This window comes from Capra hircus, chromosome 15, assembly GCF_001704415.2.
Source record: "Capra hircus breed San Clemente chromosome 15, ASM170441v1, whole genome shotgun sequence".
Taxonomy (NCBI): Eukaryota; Metazoa; Chordata; class Mammalia; order Artiodactyla; family Bovidae; genus Capra; species Capra hircus.
Genome location: NC_030822.1, coordinates 73,615,231 through 73,641,936, shown reverse-complemented (window position 1 = coordinate 73,641,936; position 26,706 = coordinate 73,615,231). Strand labels below are relative to the sequence as shown.

The 26,706-nt window shown below is 38.6% G+C and overlaps 1 protein-coding gene across 1 annotated transcript in view; it reads right to left on the bottom strand.

Annotated features, from left to right (window-relative positions):
- Positions 1-26,706, bottom strand: part of LOC102176145 (contactin-5) — an 87,702-nt gene that overhangs the window by 29,294 nt on the left and 31,702 nt on the right. Inside the window, exon 4 of the mRNA XM_018059878.1 lies at positions 26,245-26,354. Within this exon, the coding sequence (XP_017915367.1) occupies positions 26,245-26,354 (110 nt within the window). The remainder of the gene's footprint in view (positions 1-26,244; positions 26,355-26,706) is intronic.

Below are 26,706 nucleotides of genomic sequence, written 5' to 3'. Positions count from 1 at the left end.
CAACAGTGAATCCTCATTTATTTGTTTTATTTTTATTGAAGTATAGTTGACTTATAATGTTGTGTTAATTACTACTGTACAGCAAAGTGATTCAGTTATATGCATTCTTTTTATGTTCTTTTCCATTATGGTTTATCATAGGATATTGACTATGGTTCACTGTGCTATACAGTAAGACATTCTTATTTATCCATTCTATGTTTAAAAGTTTATATCTGCTAACCCCACCTCCCACTGTATTCATTCCCCAGCCCACTTCCCTTTGGCAACCACCAGTCTGATCTTTGTTTTTGATTCTGATTTTGTTTCGTAAATAGGTTCATTTGTGTCATATTTTAGATTACACATATAAGTTATATCATATGGTATTTGTCCTCTTTATGCCTTATTTCACTTAGTATGATAATCTCCAGGTCCATCCATGTTGCTGCAAAGAGTGAACGCTAATTTAAACACTGGATTTTGACTGGTAATGATGTGTCACCGTAGGCTCATCGACTGCAGCAAATGTCGTTCTCTGAGGGGGATGTTGATCATGGAGGAGTTAAGGTTCAGTGTGTGAAGACAATGGTAATGGGAACCCTCTTTTCTGCTTAATTTTTCTGTGGATTCAAAAAGTTTCTTAATTGGAAAAAAATAGTAGCCAACATAGTTATTGAACGAAAAACCACACAAATGTACAATTGTGGTTCAGCCAAGTTGCATATTGCCAGAGATCTACAGTGTGGGCTAAGACTCAGTGGAGGGAGGCTGGGCAGAGAAAGTGTCAGTAAGGAAGGCAGAGGAGTAGTACGTGCAAATGTGGGGAGGTGAGTGGAGAACGTGTGAACCTGAAAAAAACTCCACTTAGGCCAACGTGAAGTCTGAGGGTGCATGTGGCTCCATTTGATCCTAGAGGCAAAGGACGGAGCCTAATCTTAGCACTGGCTGGATTAAACAGTTTGGAGCAATGCCAACACATTGAAGGATCTTAAGCAAGGGTGAGAGCAACATGTACATGTGATATCAAAATTTTGTTTTGAAAAGATACATGCAGCAGTCAAACATTTTTTGCTTTGTTTTTTCAGCATATAAATTAGGTCACTCTTTTGTTCAGAACTCTCCATATTGCACTTAGAGTAACTTGCAGACTGCTCAGCACAGCTTACCCGACAAGATCGCTATGTACTTCTCCAACCTCATCTTATATCTCACATCACTGTGTTCACCAACTTCCAGGAAAAAAGCCTCAAACATTGAATCACATTCTTGATTTATAGCCTTTGAACTTCTAGTGCCTTTTACCCAGAAGTTCTTTTTACATTTCTTTCTCCAAATGACCATCTCCTTTTCATCCAAGTTTTAGCTAAACTGCAAAGTTTCCCTTGGTCACTTCCTTAAAGAAACTTTCCCTCCCTTAAGCACTCTATTTTATATTACTCTGAGTTTTATTATGATTATTATTATCACTTATAATTATCACTAAATGAAAGGAAAAAGAAAGTGAAGTCGCTCAGTCATGTCTGACTCTTTGTGACCCATGGACTGTAGCTTACCAGACTCCTCCATCCATGGGATTTTCCATGCAAGACTACTGGAGTGGGTGGCCTTTCCCTTCTCCAGGAGATCTTCCCAACCCAGGGATTGAACCCAGGTCTCCCACATTGTAGGCAGACACTTTACCGTCTGAGCCACTGGGATGCCTATATGAATCACTTTATGAAACTATCTTACTTTATCTGTTTAATTGCTTGCTTCATATTGGCATTGAGGAGCACTGTATGATTTATCTTAGTGAATAAATGATTGCAATATGAAGACAGTTTGGAAAGGGGCTGAAGTAGAAACAGGAGAGCAGTTAGGAGGTTATGCTTGAGTCTGGTAAGAAATGAGGATGGCCTGGATTAGCATAATAGCTATGGACATGGGGACGGGTATGCAGTAGAGAGATCTTTAGAAGATAAAGCCAACAAACTTCGGTGACAGGCTAGTTATAGGTGTGGTAAGAAACTCTGTGGGCATTCTCTACTTTAAGGTAGGGATATTTTCCAGTTACTTTGTTTTTTATTGTTGCTAAAGTCACTGATTTTGCTCCTTCTATTCTGTCTTCTTGGCAGATATCTATTTGGTTTATGGACCAAACCTCTTTTGTTCTTTACATCTGCCTTCTTCTCTCATACCTTATAGTAAAATTTCATGTACTTTGCATTCTGGGTTTACTTCTGAAGCTTGTACTCCAAAGCACTGGCCTAAATAATTAGCGATATCAAATTCGCTTGATTGTTCCTAATGAATATTTTATTTTAATTACTTTGGTTTTGATTTTATTGCATTCTCTTTAATAACCAGCATTGCTCTTTTAATATATTGATAGAAGAAATATTTTATTTTCTCTCATTGATATCTAGAAACTTATGTTTAAAAATTATCTTTTTATTTGTAAGAAAATCTCATATGGGAAAGGAATTCATACTGAGCCTTATCATTTGTTTTCTTATTCCAAAGATTTTTCTCCTATCATTTCTTTCCTTTTTGAAAAGTGTTTCTTTTGTTTAAAATCATTCTAGGATTTAACCTGTTTTTAATGGTGCTCTACATTTGCATGGGGATATATCCATCTCTAGACTGTGTATCCAAGCCCAGTGGCTGATGCTGTGAGACAGAGGCCAAGCTTTGTGCTAGTACAAGCCTCCACTCATATTCTCCACACAACACAAAAGAATTTTCAGAAGCTTGAGATGAGAGACAAAGCTTTATGTTCATGACTACAGTTTTTTCACTGAAGAAAAAGATAAGAAGAAGGAGGCCAGAGGCTATTTTGTTGCTTGCTTGAATTTAGAAAATGGAATTTTAAAGATGGGTCATTGCACAAAGATGAAAGGAAAGAAAACCTTAGAAAATCCTACTAAAATTCTTGTTTTATACTTTTCATTATGACTGCAAAAAAGAGTCTCTCTTTTCTCATGGTTTCATGGTTACTTTAAGGGAAATTAAGAAAAGGTGATTTTACGTGTTTCCATTCAATTCACAGCCATTCCTAAATTCAAAAATTGTGACTAAACTGACAGAAGGCAGAAACTTCATTACTACCCTGCTTTTTCTACTGATTCTTCACCTTCAGATACACTTAAACACTATAATCTTTTCCTGAATAATGGTTAAGTTCCTTTCATGTTCCTCTTATGTAACACCTAAGTTTAGCCATGTATTTCTATTGAGTTTCAGAAATTCCCTGATAGTACAGTTAGTAAAGAATCTGCGTGCAATGTAGAAGACCCAAGTTCAATTCCTGGGTCGGGAAGATCCCCTGGAAGAAGAAATGACAAGCCACTCCAGTATTCTTGCCTGGAGAATCCCATGGACAGAGGAGCCTCACAGGCTATGATCCATGGGGTCACAAGAATCAGACACCACTGAGTGACTAAGCATGCCAGTATTCTTGGGTTTCCCTGTGGCTCATCTGGTAAAGAATCCGCTGGCAATGTGGGAGACCTGGGTTCTATCCCTGGGTTGGGAGATCCCTTGAAGAAGGGAAAGGCTACTCACTCGAGCATTCTGGCCTGGAGAATTCCAGGGACTGTATAGTCCATGGGGTCACAAAGAGTTGGACATGACTGAACGACTTTCACTTTATGTAACACCTAAGTTCAGCCATGTGTTTCTATTGAATTTCAGAAATTCTATATATAGGGAGCACATTTCCCATGGATAATGAATTTGTTTCAGTCAGAAGGTCTCTGCTTGCCTCTATTTAGTTGATCTCCAGTTGCCTAATCTCCTGAGCTTAGCACTAGGTATAGTTATTAAATTGGCTATTCACAATCAATACTCTGAGATACACTGGCAGTCAGCATTATTAGATTGCATGCACAATTAGCTGCTTTGTGCCCAGAGGTAATTTTACTATAAAGGATACAATTTAATGAATCAAATAAGATAAATAAAAAATATATAGTTAAGATTTTTAATATTTATGAAACAGTTCAACAGTGATTAGAGGCTCTGTGGTGAGGAAGTATGAAATGCAGCAGGAACATAAGGATGGATATAATTTACTGAATAAATTGTATCTATTTTTTCTATAAGATGTCACTGCTATTTAAAAATTATACTTAAAGACTGGTTTTAAATATAATTGAATTTGTTCTTTTTTTTTTTTTTCAATGCAATGAATGTTTTATTATTAGAGATAAAAATTAATCCTGAATTCCTTTGGCCTTTTATTTTTATTTTTTTTTAATTTTTTAAATTTTTTTTATTTTTTAAATTTTAAAATCTTTAATTCTTACATGCGTTCCCAAACATGAACCCCCCTCCCACCTCCCTTCCCACAACATCTCTCTGGGTCATCCCCATGCACCAGCCCCAAGCATGCTGCACCCTACGTCAGACATGGACTGGCGATGCAATTCTTACATGACAGTATACTTGTTAGAATTCCCATTCTCCCAAATCATCCCACCCTCTCCCTCTCCCTCTGAGTCCAAAATCTGGTATACACATCTGTGTCTTTTTTCCTGTCTTGCATACAGGGTCGTCATTGCCATCTTCCTAAATTCCATATATATGTGTTAGTATACTGTATTGGTGTTTTTCTTTCTGGCTTACTTCACTCTGTGTAGTTCAGTGTAGGTCTTTTACAAATGTTAGTTCCCTTCTCTTCTTCATTTTATTTACTCAAGTGTTCTAAAATACAATATATTAAACAGAAAATATTATGGGAGTATTTTTTTTTTAATATAACCAAGGTCCTCCTTAAATGTTTTGTCAGATGAGGGGTAAACATAAGTGTCCCTTAATAGATACTAGTTAAATGAAAAAAGAAAAGTTACAGTATGAAAGTTAATGTGAGTAGAACTGTATTAATTTTTTTAAAAAAAGTATTGTGTACTCAAGTATATTATATGGTTAACCACATACAAGGTGCTAGAAATGCAGTTTTGGAAATGTATAGTTTTAAACGCATATATTAGAAAAGGCAAAAAGCCAAAAAATCAATGATAAAACCATCTTATGGAGTTTGAAAAACAGTACATTTTAAGTGCAAATAAACTAGAAAGAAGGGTATAATAGAGATGGCAGCAGTACTTAATGAATTGAGAAACAAAATATAGGAATAGAGCCAAAGTTAATTCTTTGAAGAGACCAAAAAATTCGTAAATCTCCTTTGATCAAGAGTCATGAAAATAGAGAGAGAAGGAGAGGACATCACCAAATTACTGAAAGAAAATAATACCACTGATCTTAGAGATATTAAAAAGACAATGCTAGAAAGTGGAAATGCTTTGTAAAGTGGAAATGCAAATCCTGCCCTAGGTGAGAATTTTAAAAGTCTTGGCAAGTATCCAAAAGCAGACAGACTCTGAAGGAGAGTTTACTCTTGACAAGTTACAACTATGACAGGTAAGTTTGTGAATGTTTTGTTTGAGAATATGAGCATGATGCCAGGAGTTTACAGCTTTACTAGCTGGAGTAGCAAATGGTAGAATTTAGTGCAAGAAAAAGCAGTTGGAAACATTAGAAGGCAATTTAAAAAGTAAGAGAATGACAGAAATCCAAGCATAAACTTTTCATATTTTTGGTGTAATGATAAACAGTTCTTGCCTGGGGATAAATACTGTGGCATCTGATAAAAATGTAAGCAGTGACCAAGAGCAATCTACTCTTAAAAGAGCTGCAATGGATGGGATTTTTGAGCTTGCTGAATTTTAACTAAGTGTATTCTCTAATCTGCCTGACTTCAGGATGCAGAAAAATGACAGTTCTTTAAAGCGTGTGTTTAGAGACTTATTGGGGCTTTCTTGATAGCTCAGTTGGTAAAGAATCTGCCAGAAATGCAGGAGACCTGGGTTTGATCCTGGGTTGGGAAGATCCCCTGGAGAGGGAAAGGCTACCTACTCCAGTATTTTGGCCTGGAAAATCCCATGGACATACAGTCTATGGGGGTCACAAAAACTCAGACACAACTGGGCAACTTTCACTTACTTAGAAACTTATTATGAAATGTTTTGGATGAAAATGATATGATGACAGAGATTTTCTTCAAAATAACACTATGATTGCTTATTTTTGTTGTTCAGTCACTAAGTCATGTCTGATACTTTCTCAATCCCTTAAACTGTAGCTTGCCAGGCTCCTCTGTCCATGGGATTTTCCAGACAAAAATACTGGAGTGGGTTGCCATTTCCTTCTCCAGGGGATCTTCACAACCCAGGGACTGAAGCTCTGTGTCCTCCATTGGCAGGTGAATTCTTTACTACTGAGGCACCAGGGAAGCCCTAGGATTGACTGAAAGTGAAAATGGTAGTTGCTCAGTCGTGTCCAACTCTTTGCTACTCCAAAGACTGTAGCCTACCTGGTTCCTCTGTCCATGGAATTCTCCAGGCAAGAATACTGGAATGAATTTCCATTCCCTTCTCCGGGGGATCTTCCTGACTCAGGGATGGAAACTTGGTCTCCTACATTGGCAGGCAGATTCTTTACCTGCCATTTATATATGGTTTCACGTGGCTCCCCTGGTGGCTCAGACAATAAAGAATCTGCCTGCAATTCAGGAGACCTGAGTTCAATCCCTTGGGTGAGGGAGATCCCCTGGAGAAGGAAATGGCAACCTACTGAAGTAGGTTTGCCTGGAAAATTCCATGGACAGAGAAGCCTATTGGGCTACAGTCCATGGAGCTGCAGAGTCAGACATGACTGAGCAACTAACATACACAGACACACATATATAAAACAGATTATTCATTATTAAGCCCAATTATTCATTAATTCATAATTATTGAAGACAAGTGTTGAGTAGAAATGCAGTATACTCTTTTGTATATTTCACATATGTAAATATTTTACAACACAAAGTTAAATAAAAATATAAAATCAAAGATTACAGTTATATTACAATGAAAAGATTAAATAGGGATAAATCAAAAAAAGATCTGCAAGGTCAGTGTGGACAAAGATCAAAGAAGGCCTAAAAAATGAAAGCTATATAATGATCATTAGATTTGATATTGCAAGTGGATAATTCTACCAAAATTGTTTTATATACTCAGCTCTATTCATAACATACCCAAACTGTAAACAAAACGAATGTCCATCAATGGAAGAATGATAAATAAATTGTGGGATATTCACAAGTGAACTTTTAAGAGAAAGCCTGTAATAATATAAATGAATCTTACCAATATACTGTTGAGGGGAAAACACAAAATATAAAAACTCCCTAGGGTTCCCAGAACTAGCAAAATCAATCAGAAGTCAAGACGTTGTTTTTGGGGGTTGTTGGGGATTAAGAATAGTGACTATTGGAGGAACAAAATGAGTCCCTAGCTTTTACTAACGTTTGTTTCATGGCCTGGATTGTGCTTACACTGGTATGTTCACTTTGTGGTAATTCATTCAGCTGCACATTTATGATTTGTGCATTTTTCTGTATGTAGATTAGCAAAATATCTTCCCCTTTGAAAATAGAGTCTTGGCCATTTTGTAATTAACAATTAGTCAATTAGTAATTGGCATTTTTATAATGCTAGTATGTCTTTGGCAAATCTTCCTTTGTCCGTGTGTGTTAAAATACTTTATGATGTTTCTCTATTTCTTAGTATAGTAAGCAAGCCCATGTATGTATGTATCTTTTCAACACCCATTGAATTAAGACCTCTATGCCACAATTATGTTGTCAGGTATTTAAGTTATAAACCTAGCTCTCAAAAGGAAAAGTTTACTGTAATTTGGTAAGTCTCATATGGGTCATTCTAAGAGAATCTCAAAGAATCTGTTCCCAGTATTGGTAAAATTAATGGGTTGATATCCACGTTTGCTATTTTATTTTTTGCATGAATGTGCATTATATGATAGAGAGTAAAACTGTGGATTGTCACATGATGAGCTCGGGATGGCTGGATTTAGAAGTGAGGAAAACACCCTGTTTTGAGGTTGCACAAATTCACATTTGTGTCAACGAGTGAAAAAATAAGGAATGCTTCTGATTTTGAAAAGAGATATAATTCATACCCTTGGGTTCTTTATGTGGATAAGACAATATATTTGGGCATATATTTTAATATTATTTAAATAAAATGATTTATAAAAGTTTAAGAATGGAAAATTTGAAAAGTGATTTGGGTTAGAGAATTTTCTACATCAATAAATGTATCTAGAAGCAAGTGAAAAACAAACAGTATACACTGAGTTATTCATTATTTTCTAAAAGAACTCTACAGGATAGCTTTTCAGTAGGACAAGAGACAGAATAAGTTAAGTAACTGAAATGTTGCTTCTTCAATTTGCTTCAATCTGCTGATTTTTGAAAAACATAAATAGTTTTAGTTAGCCTCCCAGTCTCTGAAAATAACCCACGAAAGAAATCTAATGATAGAAACTTGAAAGCTATTTGATTTTTTTTCAGAGTTCACAGAATTTCATAAAAGGAAGGGTGGAAATAGTTTCTTCTCACTGTTTAGTTTTTCTTTTTCCTATTAACATATAGTAATGACAAAAAACTAAAGAGAATCTGCAAAAAATAGCTGCTACACACCACCTTTTGGAAAATAAAACAAGTCTTCGTTTTTATTTTTTGGTAACTGGTTTCATTTTGGCTTCTTTTCCTCCTTTAATTTATGTCTGAAATTCCATTTTCCACACACATACACACATACCCTTGCACCCTCTGCTATACCAATTAAATGCAATCTTCCTAGTAAGAATTATTGTCAGACAACAGTGAGAACTTTTTTTTTTTTTTCGGTCTCCTGCTCTGATGATTACAGTCAGAACATAAAATAAAATACAAGAACAATCTCATCCCTCTTTGCCTTAAGAAATCTCCACTACAAATTATTTTATAGATCAAAACACAATTGGTGTCTTTTCAGTGCAATCAATAAGTGGAAATAGCTTTAGTGACACATCTAAAATGAATTTCTGAGTTACATATCCTCTGGAAGATCTGAAATAAATACATGCAAGTCTTGAACATAGCCCAGGAAAAGGAGTCACTAGTGGTGTCTTTTATTGAGAATTGTAAAATGGGACAAGCTGTTTTACCTTTCATTCTTCTTAATAGTAAGCATGAAAAACTTCAAAATCAGAACCGTGTATTTTTCTCCGTGCTATAAAAATACATTGTTGCTTTTTGCTGAAATGAACCCAGCCATTAAAATACATAGTTAATGCTGGTTTCCTCCGTGTGTATGCCCATCAGTGGGATTGCTGGGTCATAAGGCAGTTCTATTTCCAGTTTTTTAAGGAATCTCCACACTGTTCTCCATAGTGGCTGTACTAGTTTGCATTCTCACCAACAGTGTAAGAGGGTTCCCTTTTCTCCACACCATCTCCAGCATTTATTGCTTGTAGACTTTTGGATCACAGCCATTCTGACTGGCGTGAAATGGTACCTCATTGTGATTTTGATTTGCATTTCTCTGATAATGAGTGATGTTGAGCATCTTTTCATGTGAATTGAAAGAGACACATGTACCCCAATGTTCATCACAACACTGTTTAGAATAGCCAGGACATGGAAGCAACCTAGATGTCCATCAGCAGACAAATGGATAAGAAAGCTATGGTACATATACACAATGGAGTATTAGCCATTAAAAAGAATACATTTGAATCAGTTCTTATGAGGTGGATGAAACTGGAGCTGATTATACAGAGTGAAGTAAGCCAGAAAGAAAAACACCAATACAGTATGCTAATGCATATATATGGAATTTGGACAGATGGTAATGATAACCCTATATGAGACAGCAAAAGAGACACAGATATATAGAGCAGTCTTTTGGACTCTGTGGGAGAGGGCGACGGTGGGATGATTTGGGAGAATGGCATTGAAACATGTATAATATCATATATGAAATGAATTGTCAGTCCAGGTTTGGTGCATGTGACTGCAGCCATGAAATTAAAAGATGCTTACTCCTTGGAAGAAAAGTTATGACCAACCTAGATAGTATATTCAAAAGCAGAGACATTACTTTTCCGACTAAGGTCCGTCTAGTCAAGGCTATGGTTTTTCCTGTGGTCATGTATGGATGTGAGAGTTGGACTGTGAAGAAGGCTGAGCGCCGAAGAATTGATGCGTTGAACTGTGGTGTTGGAGAAGACCCTTGAGAGTCCCTTGGACTGCAAGGAGACCCAACCAGTCCATTCTGAAGGAGATCAACCCTGGGATTTCTTTGGAAGAAATGATGCTAAAGCTGAAGCTCCAGTACTTTGGCCACCTCATGCGAAGAGTTGACTCATTGGAAAAGACTCTGATGCTGGGAGGGATTGGGGGCAGGAGGAGAAGGGGACGACCCAGGATGAGATGGCTGGATGACATCATGGACTCAATGGACATGAGTCTGAGTGAACTCCAGGAGTTGGTGATGGACAGGGAGGCCTGGTGTGCTGCGATTCATGGGGTCGCAAAGAGTTGGACACTACTGAGTGACTGAACTGAACTGAACTGAACTGGATGCTTGGGGCTGGTGCACTGAGACGACCCAGAGGGATGGTACAGGGAGGGAGGAGGGAGGGGGGTTCAGGATGGGGAACACGTGTATACCTGTGGCGGATTCATGTTGATGTATGGCAAAACCAATACAATATTGTAAAGTAATTAACCTCCAATTAAAACAAATAAATTTATATAAAAAATAAAGGCAAGGAACATGGCAAAAAAATACATAGTTAATAAAAATCTTTCAAAAAGGCCACAATGAATATGAATACCATTAATTTGATAGTCATGGGGAATTATGTTTCATAGGCAAATTATATAACACATAAAATATTTCTAAAATTCCTTTTTTAGTTTATTCAGTAAAATTTTTATTAATAATATATTGTTTTATTTAGGAAAATTGAGGACATTCAGGGACAGAAGCATATGCTTATGCAAACAGAAACTTATGCTCATGAAAGGCATTGGCATGGGTTTATTTTCAGGAATGTCTCTCCAGAATATCAGGATGCTAAGGAATCCCAGGGTTATTATGGACATAAGAATTATCTTGTTCCAATGTTCTTCCTCTCTGCCTTTTGTTTACTTTGTTGTTTTTCAGTTGCTAAGTCATGTCTCACTCCGCGACCCCATGGACTGCAGCATGCCAGGCTGCCCTGTCCTTCACTGTCACCCAGAATTTGCTCAAATTCATGCCCATTGAGTTGGTGATGCTATATAATCATCTCATCTCCTATCACCCCCTCCTCCTTTTGCCTCAGTCTTTCCCAGCATCATGGTCTTTTCCAGTGACTCAGCTTTTCGCATCAGATAGCCCACGTATTGGAACCTTAGCTTCAGCAACAGTTCTTCCAATGAACATTTAGGGTTTACTTCCTTTAGGATTGACTGGTTTGATTTCCTTGCTGTCCAAGAACTATATTTATTTAGTATCAGGCACTGTGCTAGGCAGTAGAAATGCAAAAATCATTAAAATATAGTTCTTACTCTTAAAAAAGATCACAGTTTAATATTGTGAGGTGTTTATGGACAATTTAAGTAAACAAATTGAAGTTTTGAATCGTGCTGGAGAAGATACTTGAGAGTATCTTGGATAGCAAGGAAATCAAACCAGTCAATCCTAAAGGAAGTAAACCCTAAATGTTCATTGGAAGAACTGTTGCTGAAGCTAAGTTTCCAATACATGGGCTACCTGATGCGAAAAGCTGACTCACTGGAAAATACCATGATGCTGGGAAAGACTGAGGCAAAAGGAGGAGGGGGTGACAGGAGATGAGATGATTATATAGCGTCACCAACTCAATGGGCATGAATTTGAATTTCTCCAAAGAAGACATACCGATGGCTAACAAACACATGAGAAGATGCTCAACATCACTCATTATTAGAGAAATGCAAATCAAAACCACGAGGTACCACTTCACACCAGTCAGAATGTCTGCGATCCAAAAATCTGCAAGCAATAAATGCTGGAGAGGGTGTGGAGAAAATGGAACCCTCTTACACTGTTGGTGGGAATGCAAACTAGTACAGCCACTATGGAAAACAGTGTGGAGATTCCTTAAAAAATTGCAAATAGAACTGCCATTATGACCCAGCAATCCCACTGCTGGGCATACACACCGAGGAAACCAGAATTGAAAGAGACACATGTACCCCAATGTTCATTGCAGCACTGTTTAGAATAGCCAGGACATGGAAACAACCTAGATATCCATCAGCAGATGAATGGATAAGAAAGCTGTGGTACATATACACAATGGAGTATTACTCAGCCATTAAAAAGAATACATTTGAATCAGTTCTGTTGAGATGGATGAAACTGGAGCCGATTATACGGAGTGAAGTAAGCCAGAAAGAAAAACACCAATACAGTATACTAACACATATATATGGTATTTAGAAAGATGGCAATGATGACCCTGTATGCAAGACAGCAAAAAAGACACAGATGTGTATAACGGACTTTTGGACTCTGAGGGAGAGGGAGAGGGTGGGATGATTGGGAGAATGGCATTGAAACATGTATACTATCATGTAAGAATCGAATCACTAGTCTATGTCTGACACAGGATACAGCATGCTTGGGGCTGGTGCACGGGGATGACCCAGAGGGATGTTGTGGGGAGGGAGGTGGGAAGAGGGTTCATGTTTGGGATCGCATGTACACCCGTGGTGGATTCATGTCAATGTATGGCAAAACCAATACAGTATTGTAAAGTAAAATAAAGTAAAAATAAAAATTAAAAAATAAAATAGAATAAAATTTTAAATTTTAAAATAAACACTTACTAAGTGAAGAAATAACAAAAAATAATCATTCAGCGTTCCATTAGCACTTAATTTCATTTGTCATTCCTCTCAATTTGGGAAAATCAGAGGAAAAAATGGGCTTCCCTGGTGGCTCAGACAGCAAAGAATTTGCCTGTAATTTGGGAGACCCAGTTTTGATCCCTGGGTCAGGAAGATCACCTGGAGAATTGAATGGCTAACCATCCAAGCATTTTTGCCTAGAGAATTCTATGGGCAGATGAGCCGAGTGGGCTATATAGTCCGTGGGGTCACAAAAAGTCAGACAGGACTGAGTGACTGACTCTTTCCTTTTTTTTTCTGGCTACACTGGCATCTGTTCTGATTGTGGATACACATAAAATACTGATTTTCTCAGAAAAGCTTGAGAGGTTCTGCTCTAGGATTCAGGAATTACTGTTCACAGGACACTTAATGCTGGTGGGTTCATAAATTCCAAACTGAATCTAATAATTTACTTGCATGGGCCAGTGACAGGGATGGCAATCCAGATGGGATAGTCATGGTAATTCAAATATCAAAATCATTCAATAAATATAGCTCACTTCTGATTTTCAATCATGCTGCACATCAGAGCTAGAAATTTCGTATATCTCAATGTCAATGATCTTGTGTTTAGTCTCTGTAGCCATGAAATTTCAAGCTACTTCCATGTAAGTAATCAAACTTCTCAAATGGGTGATTTTAAGATAATGTCAACAAAATAGTTCAAATATTTGTAAAATATAATTAGATGGATTGGTGTCTATATTTGTGATTTCATACTCTTTCCCTCAGATGGTGTTTTTTGTGAGGTAATACTAGATTTACAGACGGCAGTCTTAAAAGCTAGGTGAAAAGACTATCTATTAGAACTCATAACAGAGTTCTAATCTAGCCTAATTGTGACATTTAGAAATTCCATGGGTGGACCCACTTATAAATTAAAAGGGATGACATTACTAAAATTTCCTGAAGCCCTTTACTATAAAGTCATTTTATTTTCTGTCGAGCTAGGGACTGTCATCATTCTGACCCTGTTTTTATGCATTGCTATTTCTGCTATATCAATTGTTTTGACCATTCTGTTAGATAGAGCAATTAATCATTTTAATAACAAAAATTAATCAGTTTGATTTGAATTACTTGGTTAATGTATTTGCAAGTGTTAGTTGCCAATGACTATAGTTTAGGTCAAAATGCTTGATTCATTACTTCTTAAAATAAGATGTAATGGAGGCTTCCCTGTAAAAGACAAAAATGCCAACTATAGGCAGGAAATTGACAGATGGTGTCAGGGAAAGCCTCCTACTGAGATCCTTACTCCTGCCCGGTAGGTCTGGCTTCATCAAGAAAAAGAATGTCAAAACCATTTCATTAAACAAAAGGAGCTGCCAGGACTTACCAAACAAAAACAACAACAAAATCCCCAAAAAACAAAAATAAAAGAAAGTGAAATAAGAGTTACCCTTGCTAGACTGTGAGCTTCCTAAGGGCAGGGACCTTGTCTGTTTTACTTATTGCTTTACCCCACGCATTGCATCAAAACAAAGCAGGTATTCAACAACTATCACATGGATAAATAAGTGAATGAGTTAGAAATGATAACTGAGATTCAGACAAAACACAGACAATCAGATCAAGGACAAACAAGATCCGGATCTGTCTGACAATCCGCGTCACAATCAGAGTCAGGCTGTGAGTCAACTGAGGAGCATTGAGTGAGAACAGGGGAAGGAGAGCACAGTGAGGAGCCCTCACCAGGGGAGATCAAGTGATGCTATAAGGGCTTTAGGGACTTTATTGCCCTTGATGACTATTGCTCCATCTTCCTTGTAAATGACCCTTGCTTGGGGATAGCCTCCCAAGATTAGTAGAAGAGAAAACACAAACGTTTCAGAGCCAAGTGAACTACATATAGGTTCAAGTTTGCTTATTTATTAAGAGTGCATTGAGGGGTTATCACTAGTTAACACCACACTATGCATTCTAGAGGTAGAGTTTTTCAATATCAAACTGATAGTTGAGTATATGTTTGAGAGGAGCCATATCTTAGAAAGAAATAAATGTTTGCCAATAACTTCAGAAATGATTTCTTTTTTCTCACTCACCACCTTCCCCCAGTTATTCCTGGTGTATCAAGGGAACTTTCCCATATAAAAGTCTCATCTTGACTTTTTTTAACTGTTTTTCTCTGAGGCTAAAATAGTATTCTGCAGTGGTAATCAGACTCTCATAGTCATTGGCTGGTGCGAAAACGTATTAGCGGTTGAGTCTGACTCTTAACCATTTCTGATAACAATACCGGAGAGTTTATGATTCTAATGTATGTTAAAACACTTTGGTATTCTGAAAAGAGACAAATGGTTCTAAAACAAATACAGCTGTTGCTGGCCTGAGAGTTCTATATTGATGCACTCTCTTCCCAAATTGTTGCTACTGATCATTATTTAGACATTAGTAGTGCTTGATCTTGAGGGTATTTTATATCTGAAAAAAAGAGCCCCCCCCCCACCATTGCCTGGTCGTATGTAAGTAAATTGATAACATAAGGGATATTGATCATTTAATTGTGAATTTTTTCAGAAGATCACCAGTGACCTCTAAAGTCATTAGACACTTTTTTGCTTTGATCTCACTTGATTTCTTAGCAAGTTTAAACACAACTGTTTCCTTCTTTTTGATTAACTCTTTTACTTTCTTTGATCCCTCACACACCTGATTTTCCCCCCATCAAGCTGATTTCTCCTTGTTATTCTCCTTGATGATTCTTTTCCTTCAGTTAAACTTCTACTTGCTGAGTATACCAGGTCACAGGTAATCTCTCCCTTCATACCTCCTCTTTTTCCCTCTTCTTTCCCCCTTCTGGAAATTTGTCCATTCATGTAGTAGAATGGTTTTATTTTTTTGTTTGTTTTTTGGTTTTTGTCTTTATTTTTTAAATTTTAAAATCTTTAATTCTTACATGCGTTCCCAAACATGAACCCCCCTCCCACCTCCCTCCCCACAACATCTCTCTGGGTCATCCCCATGCACCAGCCCCAAGCATGTTGTATCCTGCATCAGACATAGACTGGCGATTCAATTCTTACATGATGGTATACATGTTAGAATGCCATTCTCCCAAATCATCCCACCCTCTCCCTCTCCCTCTGAGTCCAAAAGTAGAATGGTTTTAAATACCAGCACGGTGATTGCCCCCTTGTGTCTTCAGCTCTGATTTCCTAATTAGACTGTAAACTCACTTGGCCTATTGCTTATTTGACTTATTCTCTTAGATATCCACTAGGCATGTCAAATTTGATTTAGCTGAAACACACTTCTTTATTTCCCACTTTCAAAACTCTTCTTTGTCCAGGTTTTCCCTTTTAAAAAGGTATTGTTATTGGTATTATTTGATAAATGGCACCACTGTGCATTCATTTGACCCAGCCCGATATGAGAATCTTCATTTTCCTTCCCTCCATGTCTGATCAATCAGGAAATTCTGCCAGCCCTGCCTCTAAAATAAGTCTACTTTCCTCCTGTTTCACTCTTATGACCTTAGTCTAAGTTATCATCACTTCTTGCATGGATTATTGCAATAACCTCCTGGTTCAACTCCCAACCTTTCTCTCCTTGCCCTTTCATTCTGCATGGAACAGCAGCCAGAGTAATATCTTAAATAATGTAAGTCAGACATTGTCAGTCTCCTCCTTAAATTGCCCTGATGGCTTTTCATTTTATTTGAAATAAAATACAAACTCTTCTCATGATCTATTTATCCCTATATGATCTGTGTCTGATCACCTGATTTTGACTGCTTTAAATTCTACTTACAACACTGTTCATCAAGGTCTAGTTATCCATCTCCTTCTGTTCCTGAAATGAACTTTGCATTTCTGCGTGTATTGTTAGCTATATGTACTGTTACCTACATGTATTATTTTACTTCCTTACTTGTATTTATTTGTTTATTTTCTCTCATTTGAAGTATTCATAAGAGCAAAACCTTTTCTCTCTTACTCACACATTCAATTCAGGAAAAACAAGAGAGCTGGCCCAAAACACTGTCTCCACTATTTTCAAAATGGCACACCATTAGTGCTTTTAGTTACCAACTGCTTTAAACATTGCAGGTAAAACTGCAATTAGAGCTAGAAAAATTACCCAGAGGACTGACAGGATAAGTATATAATGTTTAAAACTAGTCTCATTACTTTAGTGACAAAAGCATGTCCTTGCTTCACTGTCACCATGCTCGGAATTACACTATTGATAAATATAACAATATTGTGATTGGGATGCAGTACAGGAGGGGGACAGCGAGGTGATGAAACATTAAGTTTTAGGGGTTAGTATGTTTTATAAATATTTAGTTGAGGATATCTTTTTTTAAAAAGACAAGGAGTCAATGACAACAGTAAGCTCTGAAGTGGTAAGGTAAAGAACAGAGGTAGGGTGTTTTTTTTTTTTTTTTTTTTAAAGGGAGGGAGAATCGAATCGCCAGTCTATGTCGGACGCAGGATACAGCATGCTTGGGGCTGGTGCACGGGGATGACCCAGAGAGATGTTATGGGGAGGGAGGTGGGAGGCGGGTTCATGTTTGGGAACGCATGTACACCCGTGGTGGCTTCATGTCAATGTATGGCAAAACCAATACAGAACTGTAAAATAAAATAAAGTAAAAAATAAAAATTAAAAAAAAAAAAAAGGGAGGGAGAGTGCAGAAAAAAAGGGTGGGAGAGTAATGCTGGCAAGTTTTGCTTACATCATATTTTTAAAATCTACATGCATCTATGCAATTATGAGATAGTATTTATTTATAAGCAGTCTTTGCTGCCTATATTTTGTTTAAAATAACAGTGTCATATTTGGCCACTGAATCATATAAGGTTTTCAATCATTTTCTTTTATTTATTTGGCTGCAGTGGATCTTAGTTGTGGCACACAGGATCTTTTGTTGCATCATGTGAATCTTTAGTTGCAGAGCATACACCTCTAGTTGTGGTGTGGGGGCTCAGCAGTCACCACGCAAGGGCCCAGTTGCTCTGAAGCGTGTGGGAACTCAGCTCCCTGACTAGGGAGTGAACCCATGTATTCCACACTGCAAAGCAGATTTTTAAACATCATGGTGGTCCTAAATGTTTTAATTATTTTCTGATCATAAAAGCATGCATTTGATATTCCCATTAACAAGATATTGATTCTTTTTGGTGACAAGATGCCATCTTTTTAAAACTTCAATTTATAATGTACTATAAAATAGAATAACTGCAATTGTGCCCATGGATTCTGTGCCATTGTTACATATAAAACTAGTTGTCAGAATTTGCCTTGATTTATTTTAATTAAAAATGCTGTCATGTGATAATTGCTTCAGAATTTGATTAATCCCTATTCACTTATATCTTTAAGGATATTCTCTTTTTGCTTGTAAGTTGTCATTTTGAATAAGGTAGATTTAACAGAAACTTTGTGCTCTGACACTCTTGAGTGTAGTTCCGAGTGATCTTGACCTTATTCTTTAGTCAAAACTTGATCATTGGCATCACTGTGGTCAATAGGATCTCTGCATTGCTATATCCATTGGCAGTCTCAGGCCTCAAAATTCTGAATTTCTTAGCAGCTTTTGTTTGACTCAGTAGAACATGAAATCTTAAAATTCTTTTCTTGGCTTTTGAACTTCTTTGTGTCTCCTATAGTTTCTTTGGCCATATCCTCTTTCTCTCTTCTGTTCCAAATGGTGACAGACCATAGGGCTCAATCCTCAGACATCTGTATCGATACTCAATGATCTTGGCTCAGTTCAGTTCAGTTCAGTCGCTCAGTAGTGTCTGACTCTTTGTGACCCCATGAATCGCAGCACGCCAGGCCTCCCTGTCCATCACCAACTCCTAGAGTTCACTCAGACTCATGTCCATCGAGTCCGTGATGCCATCCAGCCATCTCATCCTCTGTCGTCCCCTTCTCCTCCTGCCCCCAATCTCTTCCAGCATCAGAGTCTTTTCCAATGAGTCAACTCTTCGCATGAGGTGGCCAAAGTACTGGAGTTTCAGCTTTAGCATCATTCCTTCCAAAGAAATCCCAGGGTTGATCTCCTTCAGAATGGACTTGTTGGATCTCCTTGCAGTCCAAGGGACCCTCAAGAGTCTTCTCCAACACCACAGTTCAAATGCATAAATTCTTTGGTGCTCAGCTTTCTTCACAGTCCAACTTTCACATCCATACATGACCACAGGAAAAACCATAGCCTTGACTAGATGGACCTAAGTCAGCAAAGTAATGTCTCTGCTTTTGAATATACTATGTAGGTTGGACATAACTTTTCCTCCAAGGAGTAAGTGTCTTTTAATTTCATGGCTGCAGTCACCATCTGCAGTGATTTTGGAGCCCCCCCAAATAAAGTCTGACACTGTTTCTACTGTTTCCCCATCTATTTCCCATGAAATGATGGGACCAGATGCCATGATCTTAGTTTTCTGAATGTTGAGCTTTAAGCCAAGTTTTTCATTCTCCACTTTCACTTTCATCAAGAGGCTTTTTAGCTCCTCTTCACTTTCTGCCATAAAGGTGGTGTCATCTGCATGTCTGAGATTATTAATATTTCTCCTGGCAATCTTGATTGCAGCTTGTGTTTCTTCTAGTCCAGCGTTTCTCATGATGTACTCTGCATATAAGTTAAATAAGCAGGGTGACAATGTACAGCCTTGACGTACTCCTTTTCCTATTTGGAACCAGTCTGTTGTTCCATGTCCAGTTCTAACTGTTGCTTCCTAACCTGCATACAGATTTCTCAAAAAGGCAGGTTAGGTGCTCTGGTATTCCCATCTCTTTCAGAATTTTCCACAGTTGATTGTGATACACACAGTCAAAGGCTTTGGCATAGTCAATGAAGCAGAAATAGATGTTTTTCTGGAACTCTCTTGCTTTTTCCATGATCCAGCGGATGCTGGCAATTTGATCTCTGGTTCCTCTGCCTTTTCTAAAACCAGCTTACCCATCAGAGAGTTCACGGTTCACGTATTGCTAAAGTCTGGCTTGGAGAATTTTGAGCATTACTTTACTAGCATGTGAGATGAGTGCAATTGTGCGGTAGTTTGAGCATTCTTTTGCATTGCCTTTCTTTGGAATTGGAATGAAAACTGATGTTTTCCAGTCCTGTGGCCACTGCTGAGTTTTCCAAACTTGCTGGCTTATTCAGTACAGCACTTTTTCAGAATCATCTTTCCGGATTTGAAACAGCTCCATTGGAATTTCATCACCTCCACTAGCTTTGTTGGTAGTGATGCTTTCTAAGGCCCACTTGACTTCACATTCCAAGATGTCTTGCTCTAGATGAGTGATCACATCATCATGATTATCTGAGTCGTGAAGATCTCTTTTGTACAGTTCTTCTGTGTATTCTTGCCACCTCTTCTTAATATAGTGTGCTTCTGTTATGTCCAGAGCAGTTCTGTCCTTTACCGAGCCCATCTTTGCATAAAATGTTCCCTTGGTATCTCTAATTTTCTTGAAGAGATCTCTAGTCTTTTGCATTCTGTTGTTTTCCTCTATTTCTTTGCATTGATTGCTGAAGAAGGCTTTCTTATCTCTTCTTGCTATTCTTTGGAACTCTGCATTCAGATGCTTATATCTTTCCTTTTCTCCTTTGCTTTTTGCCTCTCTTCTTTTCACAGCTATTTGTAAGGCCTCCCCAGACAGCCATTTTGCTTTTTTCATTTCTTTTCCATGGGGATGGTCTTGATCCCTGTCTCTTGTACAATGTCACGAACCTCATTCCATAGTTCATCAGGCACTCTGTCTATCAGATCTAGACCCTTAAATCTATTTCTCACTTCCACTGTATAATCATAAGGGATTTGATTTAGGTCATACCTGAATGGTCTAGTGGTTTTCCCTACTTTCTTCAATTTAAGTCTGAATTTGGCAATAAGGAGTTCTTGATCTGAGCCACAGTCAGCTCCCGGTCTTGTTTTTGTTGACTGTATAGAGCTTCTCCATCTTTGGCTGCAAAGAATATAATCAATCTGATTTCAGTGTTGACCATCTGGTGATGTCCATGTGTAGAGTCTTCTCTTGTGTTGTTGGAAGAGGGTGTTTGCTATGACCAGTGCATTCTCTTGGCAAAACTCTATTAGTCTTTGCCCTGATTCATTCTGCATTCCAAGGCCAAATTTTCCTGTTACTCCAGGTGTTTCTTGACTTCCTACTTTTGCATTGCAGTCCCCTTTAATGAAAAGGACATCTTTTTTGGGCGTTAGTTCTAAAATATCTTGTAGCTCTTCATAAAACCGTTCAACTTCAGTTTCTTCAGCATTACTGGTTGGGGCATAGACTTGGATAACTGTGATATTGAATGGTTTGCCTTGGAGACGAACAGAGATCATTCTGTCATTTTTGAGATTGCATCCAAGTACTGCATTTCAGACTCTTTTGTTGACCATGATGGCTACTCCATTTCTTCTCAGGGATTCCTGCCCGCAGTAGTAGATGTAATGGTCATCTGAGTTAAATTCACCCATTCCAGTCCATTTTAGTTTGCTGATTCCTAGGATGTCGACATTCACTCTTGCCATCTCGTTTGACCACTTCCAATTTGCCTTGATTCATGGACCTGACATTCTAGGTTCCTATGCAATATTGCTCTTTACAGCATCAGATCTTGCTTCTCTCACCAGTCACAGCCACAGCTGGGTATTGTTTTTGCTTTGGCTCCATCCCTTCATTTTTTCTGGAGTTATTTCTCCACTGATCTCCAGTAGCATATTGGGCTCCTAATGACCTTGAGAGTTCCTCTTTTGGTATCTTATCATTTTGCCATTTCCTACTGTTCCTACTGTCTCCTGGAGGAGACACCCCTCATCCAAGATCAGAGGTGGCCAGGAGAAGCCACCTCATGCCCGAGGCCAGGGGTGGTGACCTTGTGGAGCCACCCTGAGCCCGAGGCCAGGGGCAGCAGCTGGGAGGAGCCACCCATGCCCGAGGCCAGGGCCGGTGGCCAGGAGGAGCAACCCAAGGAATGGTGGCTGCGCAGGCACAAGAAGGCCTAGAGGAGCTATCCCACGTTGAAGGTCTGGAACGGTGGCGGTAAGAAGATACCCCTCGTCCAAGGTAAGGAACAGCGGCTGTGCTTTGCTGGAACAGCCGTGAAGAGATACCTTACGCCAAGGTAAGAGGAACCCAAGTAAGATGGTAAGTGTTGCAAGAGGGCATCAGAGGGCAGACACACTGAAACCATACTCACAGAAAACTAGTCAATCTAATCACACTAGGACCACAGCCTTGTCTAACTCAATGAAACCAAGCCATGCCTGTGGGGCAACCCAAGATGGGCGGGTCATTGTGGAGAGGTCTGACAGAATGTGGTCCAATGGAGAAGGGAATGGCAAGCCACTTCAGTATTCTTGCCTTGAGAACCCCATGAACAGTGTGAAAAGGCAAAATGATAGGATACCAAAAGAGGAACTCCCCAGGTCAGTTGGTGCCCAATATGCTACAGGAGATCTTGGCTAGCACATGTATAAAAACCATTAATATACTGATGAATCCTCAGAGTGATAGCTCTATCTCTAAACTTTCTCTTAAAACAAGACTTAATTGATAAGTTTTTTTGAAATAAAAATGTTTATAAAATTTATCATATCAAACACAGAATCTTTAATATCTTTTTTTCTCTAAAATATGCTCTTCTCCATGACTTCCTTATGTATGTGAGTGATTTGTCATTCACCCAGTTTCTTGGGTCAGATAGGTCTGGAATTACCTTTCACTTCTCTCTTTTTCATAGTTCACATCCAATTCATAATCAAATCTTGTCACACTTCCACTCAAAATATATCTTAAAAGGTCATGTTTCATTGATTCCATTGCTACTGTTCTAGTTAAAAGCAAAGTCATCATCCACTAGGTTGGAAGGACTGTTTTTCCACTGATCTCCTGAGGTCCTCTCTAGAGTCTATTCTTTACCCTCTAGACCAAGAGACCCTTTTAAAATATGAGTAAGATCCTGACTTGACTTTCTTTGTTCATAATCCTTTCATGGGTTTTCCTTATACTGAAGATAAAATCTAAAGTCCCTGTGGTTCCCAAGACTGACTCCACCTAACCTGTTCTTGTCCTGGCCATTTTTCTTCATCACGCTCCCACTCTCCCTATTGTTCACTGCTGTCTCACCAATACTACTCCTGTTCTGTTCTTTGAACAAGGTCAGGATGCTTTTAAGTAAGAGTCTTTGAGTTCACTATTTTCTCTGCCCCCCACCCCATATCTCTCATATGATCATGTCAAATGTCACAACCTCGGGAACTGTGATTCTTCAAACCTCTATAGTCAACAGAGTCAATGCTACCTTCTTGAGCAGTTCATTTAGCACAGTATACATCAGCAACTGAAATTATACTACATATTTATTTGTTAGCTTCTTTATTGTTTGTGTTCCCTACTATAACATAAGCTTCATGAAGATAGGGACTTCAAATTTCTCATTGTTTTATCCCTAACATCTATCTGAGTGTCTGTTACTTAATATGCCTCCAATAAATATTTGTTGAATGCTGGTGACATATTTATAAAGAGAAGGATTGTGCACAAATCTAGATCTTATGTGATCTCTGGAGAAGCTGATATTACAGGTGAATCACGGTGGGAATATGAAAAAGCTGAAAGTGAAAATCACTCAGTTGTGTCCGACTCTTTGCAACCCGATGGATGCATGGAGTCCATGGAATTCTCCTGGCCAGAATACTGGAGTGGATAGCATTTCCCTTCTCCAGGAGATCTTCCCAACCCAGGGATCTACCACAGGTCTCCCACATTGCAGGTAGATTCTTTGCCAGCTGAGCCACAAGGGAAGCCCAAGAATATTTGAGTGGGTAGCCTACCCCTCCTGCAACATATCTTTCCAACCCAGAAATTGAACCAGGGTCCCCTGCACTGCAGGCAGATTCTTAACCAACTGAGCTATCAGGGAAGCACTGATAATAGCTATTGTTACAGGTGAATCATGGTGGGAATGTGAATGTCCCACCATTAGTACAGACAAGGGAAAAAAGTTGAAGATCTGGCTGTGTGAGAGGAGCACCACTTTGAGATGTAAAAGCCTGAATCCTCACTGTCCTGTACAACAGAATACACTGTGACTTTCTATAAGTATGTACACCAAATGTTCTGATTCAGTGTTCTAGTTGGACCTATGCTTGCGTAGTTGTTTTAGATTGGGTTCCATAGAAGCAGACCCTGAGACAGTGATTTGATCATTGTGATTTATTGAGAAGGCTTGCAGGTAAATATCTATAAGGAAGGGAGAAGAGGACAGAGGGAGAGAGGGAACTGAGCAAGAATGGGGTCCCAGATAATCTAGCCTTGGTCTGATGTGCACGACAAAGGCTCCGGATAGTAACATGCACCATTAAGTTGTTTCCTCCTTGAATCAAGGGACGAGTTTCAACCAGTGTAATTGACCTAGGGTTGCCCGATTATGAGGAAGATATCTTTTCAGGTAATAACAGTGTAGGACAATTCTCAGTATACAGCCAACGTTCTCAGCAGTTGGGGGATGTTGCCCTGGCCCAGTGAAGGGGAACTGGGCAGGCCACTCCCATGTCTTCTGCTGCTGCAGCTAAGTCACTTCAGTCGTGTTCGACTCTGTGTTACCCCATAGGTGGCAGCCCACCAGGCTCCCTTGTCCCTGGGATTCTCCAGGTAAGAATACTGGAGTGGGTTGCCATTTCCTTCTCCAATGCATGAAAGTGGAAAGTGAAAATTGAAAGGGAATTCTCTCAGTCGTGTCCGACTCTTCGCGACCCCATGGACCGCAGCCTACCAGGCTCCTCTGTCCATGGGATTTTCCAGGCAAGAGTACTGGAGTGGGGTGCCATTGCCTTCTCCCATGTCTTCTACAGAGGGACAAAAAGGGGTTGACTATGGATGTGAGAGTTGGACTGTGAAGAATGCTGAGTGCCGTAGAATTGATGCTTTTGAACTGTGGTGTTGGAGAAGACTATTGAGAGTCCCTTGGGCTGCAAGGAGATCCAACCAGTCCATTCTGAAGGAGATTAACCCTGGGATTTCTTTGGAAGGAAGGAATGATGCTAAAGCTGAAGCTCCAGTACTTTGGCCACCTCATGCGAAGACTTGACTCATTGGAAAAGACTTCGATGCTGGGAGGGATTGGGGGCAGGAGGAGAAGGGGATGACTGAGGATGAGACGGCTGGATGGCATCACTCACTCGATGGATGTGAATCTGAGTGAACTCCAGGAGTTGGTGATGGACAGGGAGGCCTGGCGTGCTGCGATTCATGGGGTCGTAAAGAGTTGGACACGACTGAGCGACTGAACTGAATTGAACTGAACTGATGAAGCATAGATATTCACTCACTCAATAAATACTTATTGTATTCACAGTCCTGAAATTCACTGGTAAACAGACATGGTCCCTGCAGTGTGGATAGTGAGAAAAAGAGATTTTAATAAATCAAACATGTGATCCTGGTATGATACATATTGAAGTGTATTGCCAAATAATGAATCGAAGCAAAATTATAGAAATAAATCCACGATACTTTAAGTAATGTTTTTCAATAAATGTACTTTGCTGTAACTCTTAGTAAGATTGTATAAACTCCCAATCACAGTAATCTTTATCAAAAGCTAGTTCTATATTAATCAAATAGCTCTTAGGCATTATTTGAAAACACAAATAGAGTAAAAAAAGATGATTTTTAGCCTGGAAACTATGGTATACAAGTCCTATATTATGTCATTGTTCAAAAGTCAAGATGATTTTCTGTAAGTGGGAGTTTAAACAGAGGAAAAGTAAACATTAAAAGTTTAAAGACAGTTAAGATCTTGGATTAGATGTTACTTCTTTGCATTTTATAAGTTACCCCTCTAATCCTATGCCTCACTGGCAAAGGGAAGAATAAGAGCAGGATGGAAGTGTGGGATCTTGTTTTTGTGGCATACTCCAGTTCACAAACTGCCCGCAGACATTGAGTCCATGTGGAGGCTAGAATTTTAGTGAAGTCAATGAATTGTTATAAAATGTTCACTGTTATAAGGCTGGCATAACTATGTTTAAAAACAACACAATTGGAAGGGCAATTTTACCAAGTTTCAAGCAAATTTGAGTAGTTAGTATAGGAGATAAGATGTGCCATGAACAGCATAGTAGGAAAACTTGTTTTATACATTAAATTATGGGACAGAGATATACAAGAATATTTTTAACCACAAATACACAAGAATTTTTTTAACCGGAATTGGATACCAGTAAATAGCAGCTGGTAGGTCCTGGTTTTTATCTTAAGGTCTATCTATTTTCATTTTTCGAAAACCTTTGTCTGGTGCTGTGGAAACTACTATCCTGAAAAATAAGCCAGCTAATGAGCAGCATAATATATGTCAGTAAAATAGTATATTTCTTATTTTCCATAGAGCAAAATTTCAAAGGAATGTAATCTTGTTAAAGTGTCACCAAACCATCTCTTCAGGAGAAAACAATGGCAACAGAAATAATAAGGGTTATTTTCAAGAATTCTATTCATACCTCAAATCCCTGTGGTCTTCCTAGACTTTCTTTAATATGTTTCCATGCAACAAGAATCTCTGACACAGATACACTTGTAGCCTTGACATCTGTGGGAGCAGCAGTGGGTTCTGTATGAAGGAAAATGGAAATAATAAACCACAGGGGTAACAAGTTATGCCTACCAAATCATTGTACCTGAACATGACAGGTGTTACTTCCTTCTCCCTGATTTTTTAAATGAAGGGCTCTGGTGATTATGAAAAACACAACAAGATAAAAAGATGATCTTTTTGGATTTCTCCGAGGTCACTTCTCATCAGTACCTTACCAATGACAAATAAATCTAGGAAGATAAGTGAAGAAGATCTTTATCCTTGGATTAACTAGGATGTTTCTGAAGAAGTTAAATTGTCTGACTTAAATTGTCTGCCAGACTAGCATAATGATCAAAAGAATGGACTAGGAGTCAGGCTTGGCTTT